The sequence below is a fragment of the Onychostruthus taczanowskii genome, unplaced genomic scaffold (assembly GCF_017590055.1).
Source record: "Onychostruthus taczanowskii isolate IOZ18803 unplaced genomic scaffold, ASM1759005v1 scaffold2, whole genome shotgun sequence".
Taxonomy (NCBI): domain Eukaryota; kingdom Metazoa; phylum Chordata; class Aves; order Passeriformes; family Passeridae; genus Onychostruthus; species Onychostruthus taczanowskii.
This window is the reverse complement of record NW_024499239.1, coordinates 21184229-21209096: the sequence shown is the minus strand read 5'-3', so window position 1 is coordinate 21209096 and position 24868 is coordinate 21184229. Positions and strand designations below refer to the sequence as shown.

Genomic DNA, 24868 nt, shown 5'->3' with positions numbered 1-24868 from the left:
ACCTCTCTATTTAGCTCAAAATTCAGAAACTGTGAAACAATGTACCAGAGTCTTATTGGTTTACTTAATGCTTTTCAATGTTGTGACCAGAAGAATAGAATCTTCATGCCTCAGGGTTGTTTTTTCTCTTAAGAAAGCTGTCAGCTTCTCCCTGCCCCCTGAGGTGTGTTCATAATAGAGATGGTGTTTCTGGATTGTAAAAACAACAGAACAGCCTCAACTGAAAAAACGAACACTTAAAACTAATAGTAAGTAAGGAAAAAAAACCCCTGTGCTATATCTGTGACAACGAGAGTGTTATTGACAAACCTTAGCCTTTAATATCTCTTGTCTCTTTTATTTTTCCCCAAATCATTCTTAAAACAGTAGTCCTGAATGTTTTTGAGTATGAAGGAGAAATATCTCCAAATCAGAATAAAATCGTCTGTTTATAAATTAATGATAGAAGTTATTAAAACCAACTAACAGTCCATTCTTAGAATGCACTTCAATTATTTTTCAAACTACACTGTAAGAATTTCTTCATTGCCATTTGTACAAACAGAGAATACTTGTTTACAAGTTACTAAAATATGACAACAAAAGTAATATTTTTCTATGGTTTACAGTTTAGCATTATATGAATTTAACATTGGAATTATCATCTTCATTTTAGTATAGGTTTTCAAAAAACACTTCTCTTTAGGAAGTGAAATTCAAATTATTGGAAAGCATCTTTAAGCTGAAGTCATATTTACTTTGATTTTCATTACTCGCTTGGCTTATTTGGTGATGATGATGTATTTTCTGTTGAATGAAACATTCTTTTTTATTTCATAATTGTTCTTGTGGTGTAACTTAAGTCTTGCACATGAGATGTAGGTAACTTTTTTCCATGATCCAGTTGTGTCCAAAACACCAGAATTCTTTCCAGGCATAGGAAGCTGACTGTTAAATGTGATGTGTTACTTCCAGCATCTCCAAACCACTGAGTGTTCTTGTGTGAGCTGTTTTCCTGGACGTTCCAGCATTGTAATTCCTGAAATAAAAGCAAAACACTGCCACATATCTCAACCACATGTATTACTGTCTAATGTGATTTATTAACCATGTCTGTCATGGTAGCTGGGATAGAAAAAGGAAAAAAAAAATGTAATTAAAATAAATTTCCAATTTCTTGAAGCAGAAAATGTCTCCTGCATAGTGTAAGCTTTTTACCAGTGTAAGAGTCGAATCCCGGAAAAAATGCCCTGGTTCTGCTGCACTGGCTCAACTGATACCTTGTCTCGTGGTCTGGATCTAGATTTCTGCATAAATTTCCATGTGAAAAGACAAAATTATGGGGATGGGCTGTTTTTCATTAGCACATTTATTGTAATTTTACAACATGAATTGAAGGACAGAGCCCCCAAATGCTCTTCAAAAGGGTTTCAAATTAAATGACCTTAAAATGACACAACCAGGCGGTGACATATTGCAGATTGCCTGTGCATATGCCAAAGCCCGTGGGCCAGCAGTCTCGTGGAGTAGTACCAATTACCTGCTGAACTGTTCATGGAAATGCAGAAATGCTGGCCAAAGTGGGGCTTCACGATAGGGTGAAAAATACTCTTGACATGCTCATCTTAAAAACATTAAATCAGGAGGTAACTTAAGAGACAAGGTAAGAGCATGTTTCTTTTCTTTTTCTACTGGAGGCTGAGATTAATTAGTTGTCATCTCCTAAATTTCAGATAATCTTTTAGGTATGCACTGTTAACTGGAACTTCATTTTCCTTTGAGGTAACACCGACTTTACAAAAACACTTCTCTACTTCTGCCTTGCTTTTTCTTGTCCCTTTCCTGGTTTACACCGTTTTATTTTTGCCAGTGCAGTTGTTTGTGGGGCAGATCAGTGACATGCTACACGCAAACCCATGGATCAGTTTGGGCCAGGAGAACCTACTGATAAGGTATTCACCAAAGAAAAACCTGATATCCAGAGTTACCTTCCAATTAGCTCACAGCTAATGAGCCTCTCAGCCGATGGAGCTCGGAGGGCCGGGAGAACAAAGAGCAGCGAGCTTGTGGGCAGGCAGTGCCTTGGCTGCTGTGAGTCAGCAGCCCACAGGGGACCGGCACACTTTGATCCAAAGCTTCACAAGCCTTGCGAGGGCTGCCGTGGTTGGTGCCTTGTTTAATCTTTGATAAGAGCTTATGCTCTTTTTACTCTGCTTAAATTTATTTCAAAGCGTGGAGTGGCACATGCATAGAGTGAGCAGCGATCCAAATCTGCTGTCCTCTTTTATCGTGTATCATTTGCTAAATAAAAAATTCATGATTATCCACATGTTCCAGCGAAACGTTTCGGCAAGCTTTATCATAAATTAATCGGGAGAAGTACTGGTCTTAAAAGCTCATATTTTGTAGCACTTCTATAATGAAATAAGGTTTTGCTTTAAGTTGAGTTGCTTTCAGGACTAAGGATAGGTTTCCTTTCAGAGCACTGTTTAAAATAGTTTGTCTTTTATTAACATGCTAATAAAGTTAACTGGCAGAGAGAGCACTGTTCTAGTGAATATTTAGCAAGAATGTTACCTATGACTTCTGTCGGCCTGAATATTCAGAGACGTGAGCTTTGCTTCATTTCTTCATGACTGCTAACAATAACCAAGTTGAATGACTGGAAATTTATTTGCTTAGAAGTTCCAAGAGCTGTTCTCCATTTTTATTGCTGGAACCAGTTTCATGTGTGTGAGATAAATTGAATTGCCAGTTCTTATCAGCTGTCATTCAACGTCCGTATTAACTAGTAGATCTATTAAAAACAGTGGTTGCAATTGGAAACTTCACAGTACTGTTGAATTTCTCTAAGAGTTTAGTCATGGAATCAATGATTTAAATATTCTATACTGTCTTTTTTGTATCCTATACGTTTAATATGTGTGCGCAAGAAGTATCCTCTGATGAAGCAGGTCCGCACTCAGGAGAGGAGCGCTAAAGGCGAGCACGTACGCTGCCAAGTTTGTAGTGTCCTGTAAGAGTGTGCAGCCGAAATAGAACCGGAGTGCCTTTGGCCGCCCCTCGTGCTGCGGGGGCTGGCGCGTTACCTGCTGGGGCGGTCCGTGCGGTGCCGCTGAGAACGCGGCTCCCCGCGGGGCAGTGCCAGGGCGGCCAGAGGCTCCCAGGGCCGGCTCCGCGCCCGCGGCAGCGCGGCCATCCCCGGCCCGGCCCGGAGCAGAGCGCGGCCGCCCGGGCGCCACCGCCGCTACCGACAGGGAGCGCCGCACAGCAGCGCACGGCCGCCCCGGCAGAGCCTCCTTCTGATTGGTCACAGAACCTGTCGCTCTCGCCGCTGCCCCGCCCCCTTCGCGCCCTGTGTGTTCCTACATAAGGGCGCGCGTGACGCCAGGCTGGGGTTGCCATGTGCGCATGCGCGATCGAGCACAGGGCCGCGGCATCGCTCCGGGAGGGGCGGGGCAGCTCCGGGGGCGGGGCCCGGCGCGGGGGCCGACGGGACGGATCAAGATGGCGGCGGGGCGGACGGGAGGCGCCCGCGGCCCCGAGCGGCGCCCGCCCCATTCATCGCGGCTGTGACGGGCCGGGGCCCGCCAGAGCGCCCGCAGAGCGCCGGGAGCGAGCCCGGGGCAGCGCCAGCGGCAGCGGGACAGCGCTCGGACCCGCCGGGCGCCCGTGACAGGGCGGGTCGGAGCGCGGGCCGGTGCCGCCGGCGCAGCGGACATGGCCACCATGGAGAAGCTGACGAAGGCCTTCGAGTCGCTGCGCTCCTTCCAGCAGCAGCAGGGCCCCGCTGCCCTCCCCGAGGAGCCGCTCCAGAGACCGTGAGTGACCCGCGGCCGGGACTCGGGGGCTCCCACGCGCGTGTCCCGCATCCCCCGGCCGGTTCTGGTCCCGCGGGGCCCCGAGCCGGGCCCGGGCGCTGCCCTGTCCCTTGGCAGCCCGCGGCTCCCGCAGACGTGTCGGGTGCTGCTGGCGGTTCTCTGCCGAAGTTCAGATGTGGAGTAACTTTAGGGGTAAGCGCGTTTGAAAAGTCACCGGTGCGGGAGATGAACGGGAGGTACAGCAGTGCTTGTGGGTTTCACAGGCTGGTTCTAGGAAGGAAAACCTTTTTATCGCCTAGTACACCGCTGCAAAAAAGGCAAAAACCTTTAAGCATAACTTGAATGAAGCACTGCTTTTAGCATTTTTCCTTCTGATAACTGCTGAAGCACTTTTTGTGAGACCTTGTTTATCTGTGCTTGATGCTTTCTGTGTGCCTTTCTCTGAACTTTGCAGCTTTCTTGAAATGAGAATTCAAGGCTGAGCAAGAGAAATTTCTTCCACTCTGTTATTCACTTTTCATATCTTTAAGTGTTGATTGTTTTTCAGTCGGATTTCTTCTTTCTTATAAGAGCAGTGCCCTGAAAGTTCATGTTGAAGTTGAAAACAAGTTTTGATATTTGTGAATTAAAAATTTAAATAGAGTTGAAGTTTCAGCTCTGATGCTTTCAAAAGGATGTCTCTTTGTGACAAAGTTCTTTTAAAGTTTTGTGCTGAAGTGTGCTGCACAGAGACCCAAGAGAAGTTAGTTTAAACGTTCCTAATATCTTTTTTCTTTTTTAAATGTGAGGGATAAATGTGTTAGATCCATGAGATATTCAGGTTTCCCGTTGGGGGGCATTACTGGGGCAAGGAGCTGTTCAGTGCCACGGTGCTGCCCCTTGCCTTTGCACCCTCTAACACCAGCTTTTACCCAGCAGTGTGAGGGCAGTAAGGCTTTTAGGGATAAACACATGAGTCACACCAATACTTTTTCTCCTGCTGTTGGGGAGAAGGGGGAAGCAGAAGGGTTGAGGAGCAGGTAACTTCTAACTTGGCAGTTTGCTGTGGTGCTGCAGAGGAAGCAGAGCAGTGGCTCTGGGCTCTTGGCCACCTGCTCCCACTGCACTTTCTGCTACGGTTGCCAACTGAATTAGCACGGTTGGTGCTGTTCCTCTCTGGAGAGTGTTGTCTCAAACCATCACAGTGCATTTCCACACTTCTGATGCTTAATAGGTGAGAAAACTAATCTTCTTCATGAACTAGTTGTTCTTAGGTGCCTTACTGGTCTGCAGGGACTAATTGCTCTGTTTTGTGCATTTTCTTTTTGCTAGTACTTTGTGTGACATGGATGAACATCTATTTCCAGTCTTTCCTAGGTGCTGTTCAAATTTCTGTCTTGAAAGTTGCTGGTGAGAGAGGTCATGGTATTGCAAGAGAAAATCCTTAGAATTATTTGTGATGCTTGTGGTACTGTGCTTGGTTTGGTGTCTAAATTTAGGCATGTTCTACTGTAAACATTAAAAAATTAGTGTTGCAGTTGTCCTCGTTGACTTTGCTTTGTGTATAAAAATAGGCTGTTTTCAGAAAGCTGATGGGATTGTATGCCCCAGGAACTGGACAAATTCAGTGACACACTGAGCCTCATAAAAGCCAGTAAAAAGCTGTTGTGGCAGCCTTTGCTGAGGCTTTCCAGACTTTTAGTGAAATAGCAGGTGACATATTGAATGTAATTCACAATACTATCTGCATTTATTTTTTCTTGTTTGTAGTAGACTGGAAAGGAAAATTGTGTTTGGGGAGAAATGTTCATCTTTGTTGTGGTTCTCTGTAAATAACACATAAATCTCTTGAAGTTCTGTGTAGTAAGTTCCTGTCATCCTACTGAGGATTGTCTCCTCCTGTGACATGTTTTAAGATCAGAGAGATTGGGGTAGAGAAGAATTAATTGTTTACCCAGCAGGTATCTATATCTTTCTTCACTTTATTGTAAGACAATGACTCCAGAACTTCTGATAATACTGATATCTTCTCTTTTTTTATTAAAATCTTAATAAAATCCAAGCTTTTACCAAGAAGATAAGATCTTTTTCTGTTTCAAGAGATTTTAATCAGCAGTAATCATGTGTTCTGCTTACATTATGCCTTACAGTCAGATGTCAGTCTCTGGTCCCCTTTCTTATCTCTTGTTGGGGTTTTTTTCCCTTCTATGTAGACTTGAGTTCTCTTTCATATTGCTTCTATACACTTCTGCTTGGACAACTAATTTTCTTCCTTATATTTTTTCAGCTTTTTCAGACTCTGACATTTTGTTACAAGTTGGATGTTTTGTTTTGGATCACAAAGCTCCCACTAACTTAAAAGTTGATTAGTATGGTGTAAAAATTTAGAGTTTGATTTGTGAATCCAAAAGTGGATTCTTTACATTTTCTCTTGTCAGTTTATTCTAATAGTCACTTACTGTAATTGTTTTCAGTTTTTTTTTTTTTACATTTGATGCTAACCATTAACTTTACAGCAAAAGGTACTGTAAAAGCCCAAGCAATATGCTTTATTCTATACTCACAATTTTTCTGTGTCTTTTATGTTTGACTGAAGCTGTGGTCATGGATTGGTTTGATCAGTGCTATATGGAGGCCTAGCATTAAGTTTTTGTTTTGCTGAAGATCACACAAATTGCATAGGTATTACCTGTTGCCCTGCTTGTCAGAAGTGGTTCCTTGATGGTTTTTTGGCATTACTGTGTCTAGGGTGTGTAGTAGACCAGTTCTGGTTAATTTGACAATCCATCACTGCCTGCATTACTGCACCTTGTTTCCAGTGTCCCCTGTATTGGACTGAGTGTATTTCGTGATCCACTCATGTTTCTGTTGGTTATTAAAAGAACAGGTTTTAGTTTCTGTTATTTTTGTCAAGATTAACGTCAAGCCATTTGGTTTGGTCCTTTTTTCTTACCACTGGCTCAGCTTTACATATTCTGTACTCTTCACATATTCTTAATTTCAAGGTCTAATAAAAATGAGCATCGGTGAGCTGCAACTCCTTGTAGTCAGCTCATCTGGACTCAGAGGGCAAAATTACCTGGGCTTGCTGGTTTTCTTACATTGTTTGTTAATCTTCCTGGTGTGTAGAAGTACAAGGAGGTTAAACTCCTCTGTGAGTGAGATGGAGCTTTCCTGTTGATAACTGCTGCTTCCATATTTTCTGCCTTCGGTTACTCATCAGATGTGTGTGATTGATTCATCAAATGTGCGATGCTGTTGTTGCCCCCCTGGGTATGCTCATCAGCAGTTTGCCTGTGGACTTCATGATACTTCTCAATAGAGCTTTGTTTGGTTTTTTTGAACTAAAAAAATCACGTGTTTTCTCTTTAGATACGGTTCTGTTACCCTTCTCCCTCTGTAGGCACAGAAAATATGTGCACATGCATAGTAATGCATTAAGCGTTTTCCTTCCATCTTTCATTTCTTTAAATTATTTTTTTTTTGGAAGTTATATTTTCTCTAGCCAGGTCTTTTTATGTTTTGAAGTTACTTATTTCAGCAAGGTGTAGATTATGTGTTAGTGGTGCTCTCTGCTTGCAGAAATTTGCCCAAGAGATTGATCTCTGCTAGTCTGAGCAATATTGAACACCACTGCCTGCCTTGCTCAGGGCTGTGTTATGTGTAGGTAATAGAGAACTTTATTCTGGTAGTAACCTTTGTCAGCAGTATTTTCAATATGTCTTGTATCTGAAATAGTGAGCTTATGGGCAAGTTCAGATGTGCCTGTTCTATTTTTGGGTCGAATATGTACTGAAAGTGGTGCTCATAAGAGCTTGGGAGTGCTGGGTAAAATTAGCACGAAAGTTGAAATGATTTAATCATTTTCCGAGGCGCCTGCTCACATCAGTGGTGCTGATGTTGCAAAATTAGTTGGACATCTTGGACAGTATTTGTTTTTTTGTTAAGAGATGGTCTGAAATGCTGCTAAAGACTCTGACACTTTTTCAGGATGGAGAGAAAGAAAGACATTGTGTATCTTGAACAAATTCAGGTTGTCTGCTCATATTCTGCCAGTGTCTTAAGCCCAAGAAGAGAGATCCTCTTGGCTGTTTAGCTTGCCTAAATAAAATGTTGCCAAACTAAAACAGAAAAATGGCTTTGTTCAGAGCTGTTCTTTAAACTTATAAAAGTAGAAAGTATTTCTGGGATGAGATGAGATTTTCTTTGTGAGAAAAATTGAAATGTTTGGAACAGATTTTTGAACCCCTCACTTCCAGCCTGAGGGAAGAAAAGGGACAGGGATACTGCGATGACTGAGATACTAATGACTTTTTTTTCAAAACCTCTATTATTATTTGAGCTGAAATTCCTAAATAATACAGTGTAGTTGTTTAAAAACACTTGTCTAACACTGTGTTTTGAGTTAGCAGAATTTAATGTGCTTATTGGCTACTTGCTGTTGGCCCTTGATGTTGCATTACTGCTATTCGTTTAATTCAAGGCTGCTCACATTGTTTTCCAGCTTCTAGCTCAGAAACACTGTTTTGCTGTTTCGTGATTTTTGCTATTTTTTACTGAGAGAATGAAATACTAAAAATTATCAGTTTTCACTTGGAAAACAAAAGGGAAGATTCTCTGTGAATGTGAGTGAAGAAGCTGGTAATTCTTTGTTGTGAAACACTCAGCAGAGATACCTTTGGGTGGGTGGTTTTGCTCCAGTATTGCTACTGCTTAATTATTTAAAAGTAACATCTGCTTTCCTAGAATTGATTCTGTGTCGGTGAAGTTAGGAGTAGGAGAGACTGCAGATTTGAATAAAATTTCCCAGTCAGAGCTGGGAGTCTGTCTTGCTGTCTTTTTTCAGTTCCTTTCTTGGGGGTGGAGCAGGGAAGAGCTGCTATTCCAAGAGCTTGTATCACGTTGAAGTGAATGCTAAACACATTCTGCAAAGGAGAAGCTTTTCATATTGTACTCTCTATTGTTTGTAGATACACATTCTTTGTTTCTGTGCGTTTTGTTCTCTTTATTGTGCACTCAGCTGGGCCTTTCCTGGGCTATACCAAGTGTTCCTAAAGGGATGTTGTCCTGGGTGGGCAGACTGCCTTGGGCTTTGCTGGTTTTGTGATCACCTTTGGAGGAATGTAGTGTACGATGGCATTGCTTTGTCACCCTTTGCAATTCAGATGCAAATTGTCCATTCAATACAACTGGAAGTTTCAAGACATTGGCAGACAGAAAAAAATCTAAGGTGATGCTATGTAGGAGGAGGGTCTTTTAAAAAAAGCTATTTTTTGTTCTCATGGCTTATTTTCTCCAATCTTCTTCTTTCTATCACTTCATTTTATTTTTGCTTTGTTCTAGGACTGCCTCATTTTTTCTATCCTTTCCCTCTGCTCTTCTTCATTCTTCAGTTTTCATTCCTAAGCATTTTCTCAGTGAAAGTTATGGAATTAATGTGATATTCTCTATTAAGTGCTTAATTCTTCATTCTTTTCCTAAGTTTCTATTTCTCCTTTGCTTGTGTGCCCATGTACTCTCACAGCAGCTGCAGATGAGCTCCTGAGTCTGCAGGTAGTTGGTGTACAGCTGTTTATGGAGTGACCAGAGAGTGCAAATGCATCTTCTTCTTGAGTAATGATTAGACACTACTTTAGCAAGTGTTTGAATGGTCACTTTTGAACTCGTCTCACACTCATTGTCATCATGTTCTTCCTTTAGAAAGAAAGAACTTGCAGCTACCAAGAAAGATCGGGTGAATCATTGTCTAACAATATGTGAAAACATAGTTGCTCAGTCACTAAGGTAAGGCAATGTCTTTAATTTATTGATTATTTATGAATGTCTTTAATTCATTAGGATGAATAACAACCTCAGAATATTAGTTGTTGAGAGGATTCCTTATAATTGCTTGTTTAAAATGCTGAGCTTCTATTTAAAACTGAAATGGTGTGAGTTTTTTTTTTTTTTTAACTAACTCAAAATCTAAGAAGGACTTTTGTTTGCCTGTTGGTGGAGTGGGCACTTTTCCTTCTACTGCAGACAGAGAAACTTAGGCACAGAGGTCAAATATCTTACCAGGTTATGGAGGAAAGAGTTGGGAAATGATCTCCCAACTCCTAATGAAGTGCTGTAGTACACTGAATGTCTTCTCCTCTTGCATATGTGTGTATAGTATATATGTAGTTGGATTATAAAACCCTTTCAAAAACTTCATTGGTGTTCATTTTCATGGTGCACATTGTAATTTTCTAATGTTTTTTTTTATTTAGGAATTCCCCAGAATTTCAGAAGCTGCTGGGCATTGCTATGGAACTCTTTCTCCTCTGCAGTGAGGATGCAGAATCTGATGTCCGGATGGTTGCAGATGAATGCCTTAATAAAGTTATTAAAGTAAGAGCTTTTACTATCACATTTTGTCTCTTCTTGATGCAGTGTCCTGTCTGAATTCCCACTGATGTTCTTTTAGTTGCCTTTCTTACTGTTGATAATATCTCATAATGTAAGTAAGCTTCTGTGCTAAGTTCTGTATGTGCAGAATGTGTTCTCTCTCTCTTAGGAGAGGTTTTTATGCCCAGATCAACACATTTAACTTTAACTTGTCTTATGTAATTCATTGTTCTAATCTATTCCTGTCTTCAATTGTTCATTAACTTTGTTCTCTTCAAGTTAACCAAAACAGGAATGTGGGCTTTTCTGAAATCATCTTGTGTGGGAGGAATACTCCTATTATTGTTCTGTAAACATAAAGACACTTAGCATGAGGAAAGGTAAAAATATTATATAAAAGTTGATTGAAATGTAATATGGTTTGCTGAGGCTTGGAGGAGGAGATTTCAGGCAGTAATTAGAATAAATATTTTTTTTCTGGAGATTGTTTGTTCCCCTGCTGTGATCCAGAATGAAGAGCTTGTTGGAGAACAGCAGATGGGCATTCATAGGAGGTCATCCAAGGTCTAAATCTTGATTCAAAGTATCTTAAAATGAACCTTATGAGTAATTTGTAGAAGCTTCTGTTTCAAGAAAGGGCTTGTGTTCACTTCCCTTTTTTTGGGTTTGTTTTTTTTCTGGAATACTTGAACTTTAAGACACTGTTATGTACCTCATAAATAATCTAGTTGATGCAAAGTTTAAGTGCTTTAGAAATATGCAAATAATAATTTTCTTTTATGTGTAGGGGTGTATAGAAGCAAGAAAGCTAAACATTTGTATCTGAATGAATTAAGTTTTAGGGATTGAGTTTGTGGCTGAAAGTTGTATGGAGAAGCTTACAGATTGTGTAGTGTGTTCCATAATTATAGGGAATGAGGAAGTGCGAGTTCCTTGCTTTTTGTTTGGCCCAATAGCATTTTGCTCTTTTCCTTTTGATTTGAATGTTTCTCTGTTGCAGGGAGAGCACTCTGTGAAATGCATACATTATTATTTAACTCAATTTGCTTTAAAAGCTCCTCTGAAACAGTCCTAAAGAATAAAAGCTTATTTCCTACTTTCCATGAAACACTTACGTAGGCTTGGTATAAAATTTACCTCAAAAATTCTCTAATTTATTTAATATTGTTGCTTTCTGGCATGTTTCAGGGTAACTTGAAAAACCTATTTTTTTCCCCCAAATGTTTGTATGGTAGTTTGTTTTGTTTTCAAGATTAAAGTGGTTTTAAATGATGGCATCTTCTGTCAGTCATTAAGCTTGGCAGTTGGTCTCAGCTCTGAAGTGGTAACAGTTGTGACATTCCACACACGTGGATGTATCAGGCTGTTATGGAGGCTGGTTGTACTTTGTATTCTCTTTCTGTGCTTTATGTTGTGTGGAAGCAATTTAGCAGCTCGGAGGGACACTTGTGCATAAACGCAGAAATAAAAAGATGTCCAGTTTTATTTTTGATTGTGCAAGTGCCAGTGATGCTTGTGGTAAGTAGAACAGAGGTGTTGGGCCCCTAAGCTTGTATTTTAGTCAAAGTTCAGCCATTTTTTAGAATCTCAGGCGTTTTTAGAGGCTAATTCTTTTGCTCGTTAGCAAAAGATGCTTTGTAGCTTCTCTTGAAATAAAATACTATAGATGTAAACATTACTTGTGTAACTTTGTGTCTGTCTGGAGTTTATGCTCATTACTGTAACTAGAAAATGAACTCTTCTGTGCAGACAAGGCTGAGCACATAACTTTAGATAAACACTCTGTAAGTCATCTTCAAGTATCACTACACCTGCCTGTCAGAACCTCAAAGACAGCATAAATGGCTCAAAATTTAAATAACTGTGGTGATACCTTTAAAAGAAAAAACACCAAGTTGGGACTTTGCAGGTTTCTGTGGGTGAGGTCAAGCTGCCTTGTCTCTAAAGCTGATGCATGCTGTTGTAGTATTCTCTGTGCTAATGGTGCAAATAACTGTTCACACAGATTGCAGTGCAATTGGCCTCAGTATTTGGAATTTATTGCTGTAGCAGTTTAGAGCTGAGTATGCTTTTTTTCCAAAGATGACATTGTAGATTCTAGCCTGCTAAAAATACAGCTGTACACTAACAAAAAGAGTTCCTGTAATTGGGTGTGTTGTAAGGACAGCTTAGCCTCAAAGTCAAATAATAGCTGGGGCCTTTTTGTGTTGCTTGATATCCTCATATATATATGGGCAGTGAACTCCTCATAAAAACTAAGTTTTGTGAAGTAAATCCTACCTGCTGTCATCGTGGCACCTTCAGTCTATAGTTGGGGTGCTTATGTTAATATAAAGATACAACCCAGGTAAGATTTTTCTGGGGAAGGCAATGCCATTGTACTGTAACAGGTGTAATTGGGGTGAATGGAGTTTTGGAGCATACAATTTTAGGCTGGGGAGATCATGCTCTGCAGGAACCACGGGCATTCCACTCACTGTGCTGGAGCAGTTGTGGCTTCTAGCTCAGTGGGTGACATCAGATTTTGTAGTCATCATGAGTAATCCTGTGAAGATGTGAGTTTAATCCAGGAAGGCAGTTAGAAAATTAGAAATTAATAAATTATTGGGCAAGGAATAAAAAATTTAATACTCCACAATATAGCATTGTATGAATTTACAACATAGGTACTTTGAGATTGCATGAGGGTCTCATCTCATCAGAGCAAGAGCTATTAATTTATTAACAGAGATTTATTAATAAATTGTAGTACACACTAGGGAAAAAAGTGGAGGAGGAAGGGTAACCATATATATACAAATTGTTCTGTATGAAGAGATTATATTTTCATATCTTTTTATTCTCTGATACTTTGAAGGTAGAGAATGATCAAGTTGGGATGAACAGAAAATTACTGGTTCTCTGTGCTTGCTTTCGTTTCATGTACACTGGGTTTTAGCCAGGCTGCAGGTTTGAGCTCTGTTGCTGTATGCTTGATTGGATCCTGGGATGTGACACTTGTGGTATGCAGAGCTCCTTGTGGTGTGTGTACTAACTGTTTGTAGAAAATAGGCTGATTCGTGAAACAAAGGGTTTTCAGGAGCTGTTAAAGGTAATGGTACAAATACTGCTTCGGTTTGAGAAATAGTAGGAGCCTACTTGACAGTGGGGGAGTATAGCAGGGAGTGCCTTTTTGCTGCTTGTGAATGCTGTTCTTGTGTTTTAATGTTCTGTTCATGAGTAGCTGTTCTGGTGATTGCCAGAAAGCACAAGAGGTCGGCTCTGCTTCTAGGCTGATCCCATATGGCCTTTTGCAGGTAGAGTTGGTAAAATAGTCAACATTTAGTGCAAGTAACTGTTAGAGTTTGTGGAGTTTGTCTGCATTTGTGTGAAGGATAAAGGTGTCTCTTCTCAGTATTTATCACTTCCTTAGTTATACATCAAATAGACCATTAGATAGTTCAGTGTCTTGTTTGAAGCTGTTCTACTGCAAGTGTGACATTTTTCGTGTAAAGCACCTCCCCTCTGATACAGTATGTTCTCAATGCATTTTATTGCAGGCTTTGATGGATTCCAATCTTCCCAGGTTACAGTTAGAACTGTATAAAGAGATTAAAAAGGTGAGTGATTTTTCTTTCATGTTCTTTCTTCTGAAATGTGGTATTTAGTATGTGTTCTAGTATATTGGAAGATAGCATTAGTGTAAATTAGTAAGTTTGTCTTTTAAGATCAAGGTCAAATCTTCATTTTTAGAAGGAATTGTGACTGTTTTAAAGTACTATTCTACTGAGTTCCTCACTGCTGTCCCCATTGTTTGGATTTAACCACTCCAGAAAGCTTATCTGGCAGAAAATGTGTGAGCATTTGGTTTGAATGGCAGTTTGATTTAACCTTAGTGACTCCCTACCCAAAGGAATAATTCATGATGTTTGCTCCACTGACTTAGCTGGAAAGAATTACTCAAACCAAAAAGGTGATGGAAAGAAGATGGAGGACAGTGGCATTCTTAATTGACACAACCTCATGGAGAATTAAGGCTTGAAGTAACCTGATACAACTACTTTATGAATGTGTGATATGTACTTACAGCTTCTTACAGAGGCATAGGGAAAAATACTGAAGTATCTCTCTAGGTATCCAAAGCTATAATTTAATTATGTCCACGTGGCATTCTTAATTGACAAAACCTCATGGAGAATTAAGGCTTGAAGTAACCTGATACAACTACTTTATGAATGTGTGATATGTACTTACAGCTTCTTACAGAGGCATAGGGAAAAATACTGAAGCATCTCTCTAGGTGATGCTTCAAAAGCTACAATTTAATTATGTCCATAGGAAGAACTTTAGTAATAGCCTTTTTGAAGTTTGTGACTGCAGAAGAGAAATGCCATGTTTAGGACAGTATCACTGAAATTGTGTCTCTTACATCTATAAATGTGGTCAGGCTTGTATAGAGAGAAAATAGAGGTGTTACTTGTCAGACAGTAATGATGCTGGGTTGTTTTTTTTGGTTTGGTGTTTTATTTTGTTTGTTTTTTTTTTTTTTTTTTTTTTTTTTTTTTTTTTTTTTTTTTTTTTTTTTTTTTTTTTTTTTTTTTTTTTTTTTTTTTTTTGTGTTTTTTTTTTTTTTTTTTTTTTTTTTTTTTTTTTTTTTTTTTTTTTTTGTTTTGTTTTGTTTTGTTTTTTTCTTTTCTTTGTTTGTTTGTTTGTTTGTTTTTGGAGGGATAATAGAGCTCTAGAAGATAAGTCGCAAAACCGAGGCGCGTGGCTTTTCTTCTGTTAGATGTAGGGATGTAGATATATGGATATCTTACTGTATTGCTGTGCCTTAATGTCATGCAATATTTTTGAGAGTGTGGAAATGGACATTACCTAATTAGCAGAAAACAGCCAACATACAAATTGCTCCAAAGTTCCTGCAGATTTATAACGAGGTGTAGGAGGAAATATTTTGTTGTTCAGTTGGTGTGTACTTCTTGAAAGGTGCTCTTGGCTTCATGACAGGTGACACAGAGGTAGCATGTGTGACAGGAGCACCCAGCAGGCTGAATTTTATTTGTGCATGAGGATCACTTCAGAAGCCATGCCAGAATGTGTTGTTAGGCTGTGAACCTGAGAAATGTTTTGTAATTCTAATGCGAGTATTTTTTACTTGACATGCTAACAAGGCCACAAGCCTTTGATGTACCAGCTGAAGAAAGTAATAAAGAAACGACAGTTTTTAAACATCTCAGTTTTGTTTTCAGGGGACTCAATTTGAGAAGCATTTTGGTTGGGTTTGAGCTATATTAGGTAGACAACCTCCTAGGCATCTTGACTTCCAGAGTTTTCTGTATTTCTAACAACATTAAGGAATTGTACTACATCCCTAGACACTAATGCAAGGGCATTCTGGTTCAAGTCAGGTGCACAGTGGAAGGTGTCAGTCCAGGCAGATAGATACTAAACATCAGCTGTCAATCCATTATGAAGTGCTACAGATCAATATGTTGATTTTTCCTTTGGTGCACTCAGAAGCTGAATGTTTATTTGCATATCTTCTCTGCTGTCAATTTTGTGCTGTATTTATATCCCTGCAAGTGTTCCAGTGATTTTCAGACTCTCATATCATCAGTGTTTCTTTGTTGGCTGTTGTCTTTTCTCTGTGGTATTTTAAGCAGATTTCAGCAGAGCAGAGTTCTCAGACACTTCCTTTTCTTTAGTGGTGTTCCTTATTATTCATTTTAGATTACTCAGAAAACTCCTAATACCATCTAGAAAAATGAAGGTAGTCATGGAACTGACTTGACTTCCTTTTGGCTAAAGGAAATTTATATTTTCCAGACACTTTATATTTTTTTTTTTGTTTAAATAAAATATACACGATTGTATGTTATAGGCAGTTCTTTGTAGGGAACGGTTTTGCATGATGAAATGTGATAGTTATATACTCTGTCTAGAATGGTGCTTCAAGAAGTCTGCGTGCTGCACTCTGGAGATTTGCTGAGCTTGCCCATCTAGTTCGGCCTCAGAAGTGCAGGTAAACACATTCTAATAATGAACTTTCCAAAGAACCTTTAAAGAAATACAGATGTTAACAGAATGTTACTGTTTGGAAATTTTAAATATGTAATTAGGAGGTTGGAGGAATTGCTATCACCTTATTCTCTCTGAATTTTTCATCAGTGTGTGTTTTTTTTAATGGAGTTTTAGTTCTATGCTATACATTACTGTAGGGGGGGGAGCTTGTAAAGATAATGACTTGTATTTTTTAAGTGTATTCTTCTCTTGCATTCAGATAATTGTTCTTTTTTTCCTGTGTTCTGTGTAGCTATCAGATACATTTTTGTATGATTTAGTAATACCACAGAACTAGAATATGGGTTAAAAGTACTTAGAAGGGTTCAGTTGTTCTGATCTCAAATCACTTTCTCTCCTGTGCCGTACACAGGCCGTACTTGGTGAACCTTTTGCCCTGTCTGACTCGGATAAGTAAGAGACCTGAGGAATCAGTACAGGAGACGCTGGCTGCAGCAATACCCAAAATCATGGCAGCCTTTGGCAATTTTGCAAATGACAATGAGATTAAGGTACCTTTCTTTACCCTATTAGTGCTCCCTGTTCTATCCCAAAGCATGGCTAGTTATCAGCAGTACCAGTCTTCATGGTACAGAAAGCAGCGTTACAGCTGCATGTCTGAATTAAGGCAGTAGCTGCCTTTGCTTGCTGTGCATGAAGTAATGCTTTGAATAAATGAAATATACATTTGCTGGCTTCTTAGTTCACTTCTGATAAACAGTTAAGTAAGTTGTCTTTGCTTCTAGGTTTTGTTGAAGGCTTTCATAGCTAATCTTAAATCCAGTTCCCCCACGATCCGTCGAACAGCAGCAGGATCAGCAGTAAGCATCTGTCAACATTCACGAAGAACACAGTATTTTTATGCCTGGTTACTGAATGTGCTTTTAGGTAAGATTCAGGGCAAAAAAATTAATTTGCTTTATGTGTAAGTAACATTACATGTTTTTCCATGTACGAATATGTATTGCTTTGCATATGTGAAAGGTTTTCAGGTAAAGGAAGGATACTTTGACTACCAGTTACACTGCTGATACTTTCTCTATCAGGTGTTAAGTTAGAGGAAGATATTTCCAAAGCTATTTGTCTCTCTCTGTGTGCTGCAGTGCTAGTAAGTAATATTGAAAAGAAATAGCTGAGGCTTGGGAAGCAAGTAGCTTGCTGGAAAATGAGGTCTAAGGATTCTGGGTGAACTTGCACAGCATCAGGAGTCTGAAGACTTGCATGGTGCATCAGCTTGGTTGTTAGTGCAGCAGGTCTGAGGTGGAGAGTACTCTGCTGTGCTCTGGGCCATGATCACATACCCTGTGACCTTTCTTAGAAGGACCACCACATAGATTCTGTTATAACTTAGAGCAGAAATTGAGGATTTTTTTATTTAAAGTGCACAACTTTGTATCAGGTATTGCTTCTTTATTTCTTCAGCTGTGAAGTTTGCATGGTCTTCATGTTGTTTTGCAAGTCATGGCCAGAGGCGTCTCTGGCTTTCAGTGGAAACTTGTCTCAGTTTTGTCGTTGACAAGGGGTTCTTTACTGTGTAGACTGTCTTGCAAAAGGAGATATAAGGAAGACCAGCAGATACATAAGGTGTTACCATGTTAGCCTTGCTGCTTTCAAGAAGTGTGAAAAATTCAAATGCTACATTGTGATTTTCCTCCCTCTAAAGTCATGTGTGATAATTTCTTTGTCAGTGATGCAGAATTCAAACAGAAACACGAATGGGAACTCCAATAATTGATTCTGATTTTTTTTCTCCTCCCTGGATAGAAGGTTGTGTTTTCTCCCATAGTTTATATTCGTTTGTAGTATGCTTTGGGGTTGGTTGTGATTAGCAGGTAGGTATATGGAAGAAAGTTCCCAAAACTGGGCAAAGTGCAAATATCTTCCATTTGGATAATAGTGCATTTGTGAGCAAGGGAATTGCACACAATTGGTGTAAGCTGTCAGGTGGAGAGAGGAGGCAGGTGAGAGGAGCAAGAAAGTCTAGATCATTTGATGAAAGCATCAGCTATTTAAAAAAGAATTGTGTTTTATTGTAGTAAAAAGAGAAACAGGCAAGGTGAGACAGGATCCTCTGGTCATTCTCCCATACTGCTTAATTGATTGTCAGTAGTATGAAATACATAAAAATTGCTGCTAGGTTTTGGTTGCTTTGTTTTGTTGTGGGTTTTTTTTTTTTGTTATTTAAAGAAGCTATTATATGGACTGCATGAAATAACATTTGTGTTGAAAATAACCACTGTCAGTAAGTTATTTGACCACTTTGTTTCTCCCCTCAGGCTTGTTGGTTCCTGTAGAAGATGATCGACCTACTCTTTTAATTCTGGGTGTTTTACTTACACTAAGGTATCTCATACCTTTATTGCAACAACAAGTGAAAGATACCAGCCTGAAAGGCAGTTTTGGTGTAACAAGGAAAGAAACAGAGATTTCACCTTCACCAGAACAACTTATACAGGTAAAATATGAATAATAACCCTTACCTGAAGAGTACTAATGGGGAAGGAAATAAATAAATAGTGATCCAGCAATTATTCTGGTACTGAACACTCTGAATTTTCAAATTCCTGTTTGTCTTGATAAATGATAGTTGGTCCAGTGAGTGGAATTTTTGACAAGTAATGACCAGACATCTACCAAAAAGTCAGTCAAGTGGCTACAATTGATTGACATTTCCCCCTTGGAAGATTGTGATGAAGATCATATATACCAAGCATCAGTTATTCTCAATTCACTGCTGAAATTTGATATTGTATAGGATAAGACACATAATATGTTCTGTCTTCATAGAGACTTATTCCAGTACTCTGCTGGCTTTCAGGTTTATGAACTGACTCTGCACTATACCCAGCATCAGGACCATAATGTTGTGACTGGAGCTTTAGAATTACTCCAGCAGCTCTTTAGAACACCCCCCCCTGAACTGCTCCATGCCCTGACTGCCTGCGGGGGCATTGCTCAGGTCAGTGTATCCAAAGATGAGCCTGCCAGCAGGAGCCGCAGTGGGAGCATAGTGGAACTTATAGGTAAGCTCTGCTCTTGGTAGTTGGAGTAAAAGGAAGTGAACATACATCATCAGCTCTAGTTCTCAGTGTTAGCAAAAGCATGAAGGTTCAATGAAATGTGTGAAGCTATGCATGGCATTCTTTTTTCCCCAGGTACAGTAGAAGTTCTTTCCCTCCTTCTTTTAAGTGGGTATACATTAATTGATAGATTACAAACTTCAGAGGGTTTTTTTTGCAGTTCATGTTGACCATTATTTTTTTGTTACACAAAGCAAGTTGAATATGCTTTTTTTTACCCCACAAAATGAATGTTCTTACCAATCATGTGACAACTGTTATTCATAAAAGCAGATCTAATCAGAGTTTGTATTAACTGAGAGCTCCTTGCTGAATACCAAAACCAGCATGAAATTAAAGCATGACTTAAGCTTATCCTTAACTGTTAAAATCAGCTATCAGCTTTCTTGTCTGTGGAGTGCATGTTCTTGAAATTCTCCTTAACTGCTACATACCTGTTTCAAAAGAATCAGTCTCTGATTGGGTTTTTGTAAGGAGTCTGTATTGAACTAATGGGTCAGCCAATATTGCTGCTTCTGGAAGGTAAATTATTTGCTGGAAGCAATCATAGCAGGGAAATTTAGAACACATTTTTGAAAGCAAACTACACACAAGTGGCACAGAATATTAAAAGTGTCGAATGATTAAAAAACCTTGGACTTCAAAAGCAACAAGTTTGCTATTTCTTCCTGGCTTTGGTTTTTGTTTTGTTTTTGTGGGTTTTTTGTTTCATTGGGTTTTTGTTTTGTTGGTTTTTTTTTGTTTCCCACTTGTGGTTATTAGAATTCCTTCATGATTTCATTAGCTCTGTCTTTGCCCTGATGTGTTACTTTCTGTGATTTGCAGCTGGAGGGGGGTCTTCATGCAGCCCTGTTCTTGCAAGAAAGCATAAAGGTGATTATTTTTGAAAACCAATCTTTAATTGCATTCCTTCCTGATTTTTTTGGGGTTGTTTTTTTTCCCCCTCCCCACTTCATTGTCTTGCTGAACTTGGGTCTTCATTCACAATTGCCTGTGTTATCAGCTGAGCTTAATCATTATAAATAGTGAACAGATTCTGATGCAATTTCTGATATTGCAATCAAGATATTCTAAAATAATTTAAAGCAATATAATTTTATTTTTACTGTAGCTCACTGTCAAAGTTATGTTGATTATGATGCAGTTTTAACTTCTTAAGAGCACATGGGAAAATAATCTCTCTGAACAGGGCATTCTTTTTCATGGTAATACTTAACCATTAATGTAACATGCTAAATAGTTAACTTTCCTGGTTTTGTTAGGTCTGGTTTTTTCTCTGCAATTCACTAATGCATGTGTATGTTTGCATGCTTCAATATGATGGTTTTTTATTTCTTTTTCTGTTCTTGATGATTATACATTTTTGTCTTGCCTGTATAGATTTTCTTTCTTCAATAGGTAGTTCATTTAACAGGATTTTAAAGAGTACAGTTTGCTCTGAAGTAATCTTTTTCCCAGTTTGTGCATGAAAGTACTTAATATTTAGTTGTATGTTTACACTTTGATTTAAACCAGTCATATTACTATGACAGAATCAATCTAGGTACAGCTGTGTGACACTTTCATCACCTGCATTAGGTGAGCCAAATGCTGTAGTGAAATTGTGTGAGTGTACTGTAGTCCCTGCAAGCATTAGTAAGCAAGAGATGTGCAATGCTGAAGAGAAAAACTTTAAGGAAAAGTAGTTTAAAACAAGGTGAGATTATATAAACTTGAAGCACCATTACAGCTTATACTTTTTTCAAATATGTCTTTCAATCTTCATGTGCAAGGAATCTCATTAACCACTTTTTAACTTTTTTTAATTTAAGAAAGCTTAAATAACCCTATCTGTATGCTTTAAGAGTATACCAAAATGTAAAGTAGTGGTCAAAGCTGAATGAAATAGTGCTTACAGATGCAGTTATCATTTCTAGTTTAGAAAGGTCATATTGAAAGAATGAGTGTCTGACAGTAGATATTGCTGCAGCATCCAAAGGTGAGACAGAATGCAACAAATCGGAATAACGACGCATATCACATGGAAATAAAAAATAGTAAATCCTCATTTAGGATCTTTGTATAGGATTCAAATGACCCCCGTGGCAGGGACAAATGATGCATTTGACCCCACTGATATCAGAAGGCTAATTAATTACTTTATTATACTATATTATTCTATACTATATTACACTGAATCTGCACTAGCACTCTACTCCACTAAACAGAATCTTGTGACTGTCTCCTGACCCACAGTCTGGAGACACACTTGGCCCTGATAGGCCAAGGAAACAAAACACCATCACTTTGGGTAAACAATTTCCATATTGCATTCTACTTTTGCACAAACACAGGTACAGCAAATGAGATAAGAATTGTTTCTTCTTTCTGTGAGGTTCCTCGCTGTGATTCCCAGAAAATATCCTTGGGAAGTTGTGCCTCACTTTTCTCTGTGAAGAGAAATGTGGCCACGTCTTTGTCATGTTGGTAGTCTTCAGTGTAGCTTTGAAGTGTTACTAATAGTGTAAATTCAATTAAAGTACTTGTTAAAATACTAATCTTTCACTTGGTGAGAAAACATGTGTGAGTCATCAGCTTTCATCCTTTTTCAAGACTATGGTATGAAGATTCTGTGGTCTAAACAATGGCATAAACAATTTGAAGAAATCCCTTCACAATTTTGTGCTTTGTACAGGTTTATTTTCAAATTGTGAATTGTTCATTTCCTGTTGCTCTGTTGTGTTAGAAAGGAGGGAAAATCCAAGCCTATTCCCACTTCCTCCTTGCAGTCATTTTGCAGTCATACAGAGTAGTGGGCAATGGATGGCACTTCTCAAGCTGTAATGCTCCTTTGTGTAGGGGTGTAAAGTGAGGCTGATCTGCAGAATTCTCTGTTTCACATCTTTGCAATCTTGCTGCATCAGATCAGCTTCAGTTCTGAGCAGCTGGCCTGCACTGGTGCGTTTATGCTTCAACTTCAGAAGATTATTTGCTAAAAAGGCTGAAAATTCCTTTTGAAATCAAAGCCTATGTTTTGAAAGCAACTTAACTGGATTTTTTTCTTGTCAAATAGAGGAAAAGTATCCTGCTGCATGTGTTAATATACTCATTTAATACATTTAAGCATATAATACCTAATGTGCCTAATGACTGTTTTTCAGTGTTCTTATTCTTTCACTTACTTTTAGAGGTGGGCAGCAGAAAATGGAAGAACATCCTGGTTTGTTTCAGTGAAATGGATGTAAATGTGAAAAATGATAGAGAAGAATATATTATATTTTGTGCTTTTTTTGGGGCCCTCCTAGAAGGATTTTACTCATTTGTTCATAGGAGTGTGTGGTTTTCAATTACTGTCATTTTACATAGAAGCTATATGGAAGTGCCATGTTTACTTTTCTGCCTTACTTACAGTTTTGAGTATCATAAATCATGCTTTTCAGAGGAAGGTAATTCTACAGTGGTACTGCTATGTATGAAAGCAGTGAAGAAAAAAAATTAATATGAAAATGTATTAATGCCTTTTTTACCTCCATTTAACTGGAATAAGGTACAAATGTATTCACCCAGAGTTTTCCAAACATTAGTTTCTTGCGTTATGAATCTTAGACTACCATTGCAGTTTGGTAGTCTAAGCAAAATGCTCCTTCTCACAGCACTTACTGTGAATCCCTCTGTCTCAGCAAGGGGCTTGCAACATGTAGAAGTGTGGCTTAGCAGCTCCCCCTGCATTCCTTGTGCTATCCCATGGACAGACTTTGCAGTGCACTTGTGTCCTTGGTTGCCTTCAGGCAACCTGCATCTGCAGGTATCTTTCTTTTTCCACTGCCTGTAATTTAAGTAGATAATGCTCTGTGAGTAAGAGAACTCTGTGGGGGTTGGGTTATGTTAGAAGTGGTTCTCAAGTTTCTTAGGGCAAAAAAATGCATCTCTGAAGATTTTTTGCCTTAGTAATCCTTAGCTCTCCATGGTTGTCCATGCTTCAGCACCCTGTCCCACCTGTGTTTTCTTGTGCTTCTAGTCTGCACTGCTCTTCCCCCTGGGCTTTTTCTGTACTGTTACCTTTGGAGTTCTGAAAAGCATTTGATATTTTTTGCATCCTTAAGGAGGAAGAGGTTATTTATTCTATTGCTTGTGGTACCTTAATGCCTTTAGAGTTGAGGGCAGACATCCAGATACTAGATATCCAGTCCTTAGGAATAGCACATACTTGGTGAAATTAGTGGGATCCTAAATGTCATCCACAAAAATAAACTGGAAGTAATAAGACTGTAGGTAGTTTCCTGAATGGTTGCACTGGTAAATAAAATTGCTTAACTCTGTTTTCTTGTCACTGCTGCCTGTTTCTTTCCTGATGAATTAGTGAGGGACTGGATGTGCACTTTATTCATTCCTTTCATCTGTTACCTGTCGTAGCTATGAAAAATTATCTGGATAAACTTTTTAAAAAATAGGTTTCACAACTGACTTCATCTGTTCAACATTTCAAACTGACTATAATTTTTGAAAAGTAAAGGTTTTTCTTATATCACTTCTTAGGTAAAGTACTTCTTGGTGAAGAAGAAGGCTTAGATGATGATTCTGAAACCCGATCTGATGTCAGCTCTGCATCATTTGCAGGTACCTGAGTTTTCTTTAGCAGTGCAGTCAGCAAATAAATTCTGTTACTGCTCTATGGAAAATGTATAAGTGGTGTGTTATGGTGGTGAGGAAGTGTATGGGCATTCAAAAAACATGGTAAACAAAACTGAAACCATAAATACTGCTGAGTGTAAAACTTCAAGAAGTTGACTGTATTCTTTTGTTAATAGGAGTTACTGGTAGAGATGGGGTGGCATCTTTCTAAGATGCCTATTTTCCTGCCTACTTAACTGTTTCATTACAGGCTTTCCTTAGCCTAGTTTAATACATGGTTTAGCCTGTGTTTTCATGTCAAGAGTGAAACACAAATTCAAGCACTGGACTGACTCATAAATGCCTGTGTTTTGCAGCTTCTGTGAAGGGTGAGATAAGCAGTGAGCTGGCTTCTTCGTCAGGTGTGTCGACAGGCGGCTCGGTGGGGAGCTCAGCGGCTGATGCCACGGGACACGACATCATCACGGAGCAGCCCCGTTCCCAGCACACGCTGCAGTCAGACTCCGTGGAGCTGGCAGGCTGTGACCTGACAAGTACAGCTACTGAAGGGGAGGAGGATGAAGTGCTCAGTCGGAGCTCCAGCCAGATCAGTGCTGTCCAGTCAGATGCCACTATGGATTTGAATGATGGCACACAGGCTTCCTCGCCAATTAGTGATAGCTCTCAGACTACGACAGAGGGTCCAGACTCTGCTGTAACCCCTTCAGACAGTTCTGAAATTGTAAGTGTGCAGCGGGCAGAGGGGGGATCTCCTTCTACTGAGGGGCCCGACATGTCTCAGAGCTCTTCCATGGAGGGCCCAGACTTGGATTCGTCTCCTTACTCGTCTTCTACTTTTCAGTCCTCAGCTAGTAACAGTGGAAAGGTCAGCAGCTCACACCTCTATTGGAGAGCTTGACCTCCTTTTAACACTTTCACTTCAGCAATAATGGAAAACTACAAAGCTGTAGTCGGTGTGTTCTCTGGATAGGTCATGTGAAGGCATTACAG

General features: G+C 39.3%; 1 protein-coding gene across 5 annotated transcripts in view; it reads left to right on the top strand.

Annotated features, from left to right (window-relative positions):
* The first annotated feature begins 3480 nt into the window (after positions 1–3480).
* Positions 3481–24868, top strand: part of HTT (huntingtin) — a 79034-nt gene continuing 57646 nt past the window's right edge. For 2 of the 5 annotated variants that reach the window (XM_041402500.1, XM_041402498.1), the window contains exons 1-12: positions 3481–3800; positions 9480–9563; positions 10031–10151; positions 13688–13747; positions 16070–16149; positions 16561–16699; positions 16934–17075; positions 18464–18642; positions 19006–19210; positions 20093–20140; positions 23783–23863; positions 24235–24599. In XM_041402500.1, coding sequence (XP_041258434.1) covers positions 3700–3800; positions 9480–9563; positions 10031–10151; positions 13688–13747; positions 16070–16149; positions 16561–16699; positions 16934–17075; positions 18464–18642; positions 19006–19210; positions 20093–20140; positions 23783–23863; positions 24235–24599 — 1605 coding nt within the window. In that variant the 5' untranslated portion in view covers positions 3481–3699. Of the gene's footprint in view, positions 3993–9479; positions 9564–10030; positions 10152–13687; positions 13748–16069; positions 16150–16560; positions 16700–16933; positions 17076–18463; positions 18643–19005; positions 19211–20092; positions 20141–23782; positions 23864–24234; positions 24600–24868 lie in introns of those variants that run through there. The other 3 variants (XM_041402501.1, XM_041402499.1, XM_041402502.1) reach the window with 3 other exon arrangements.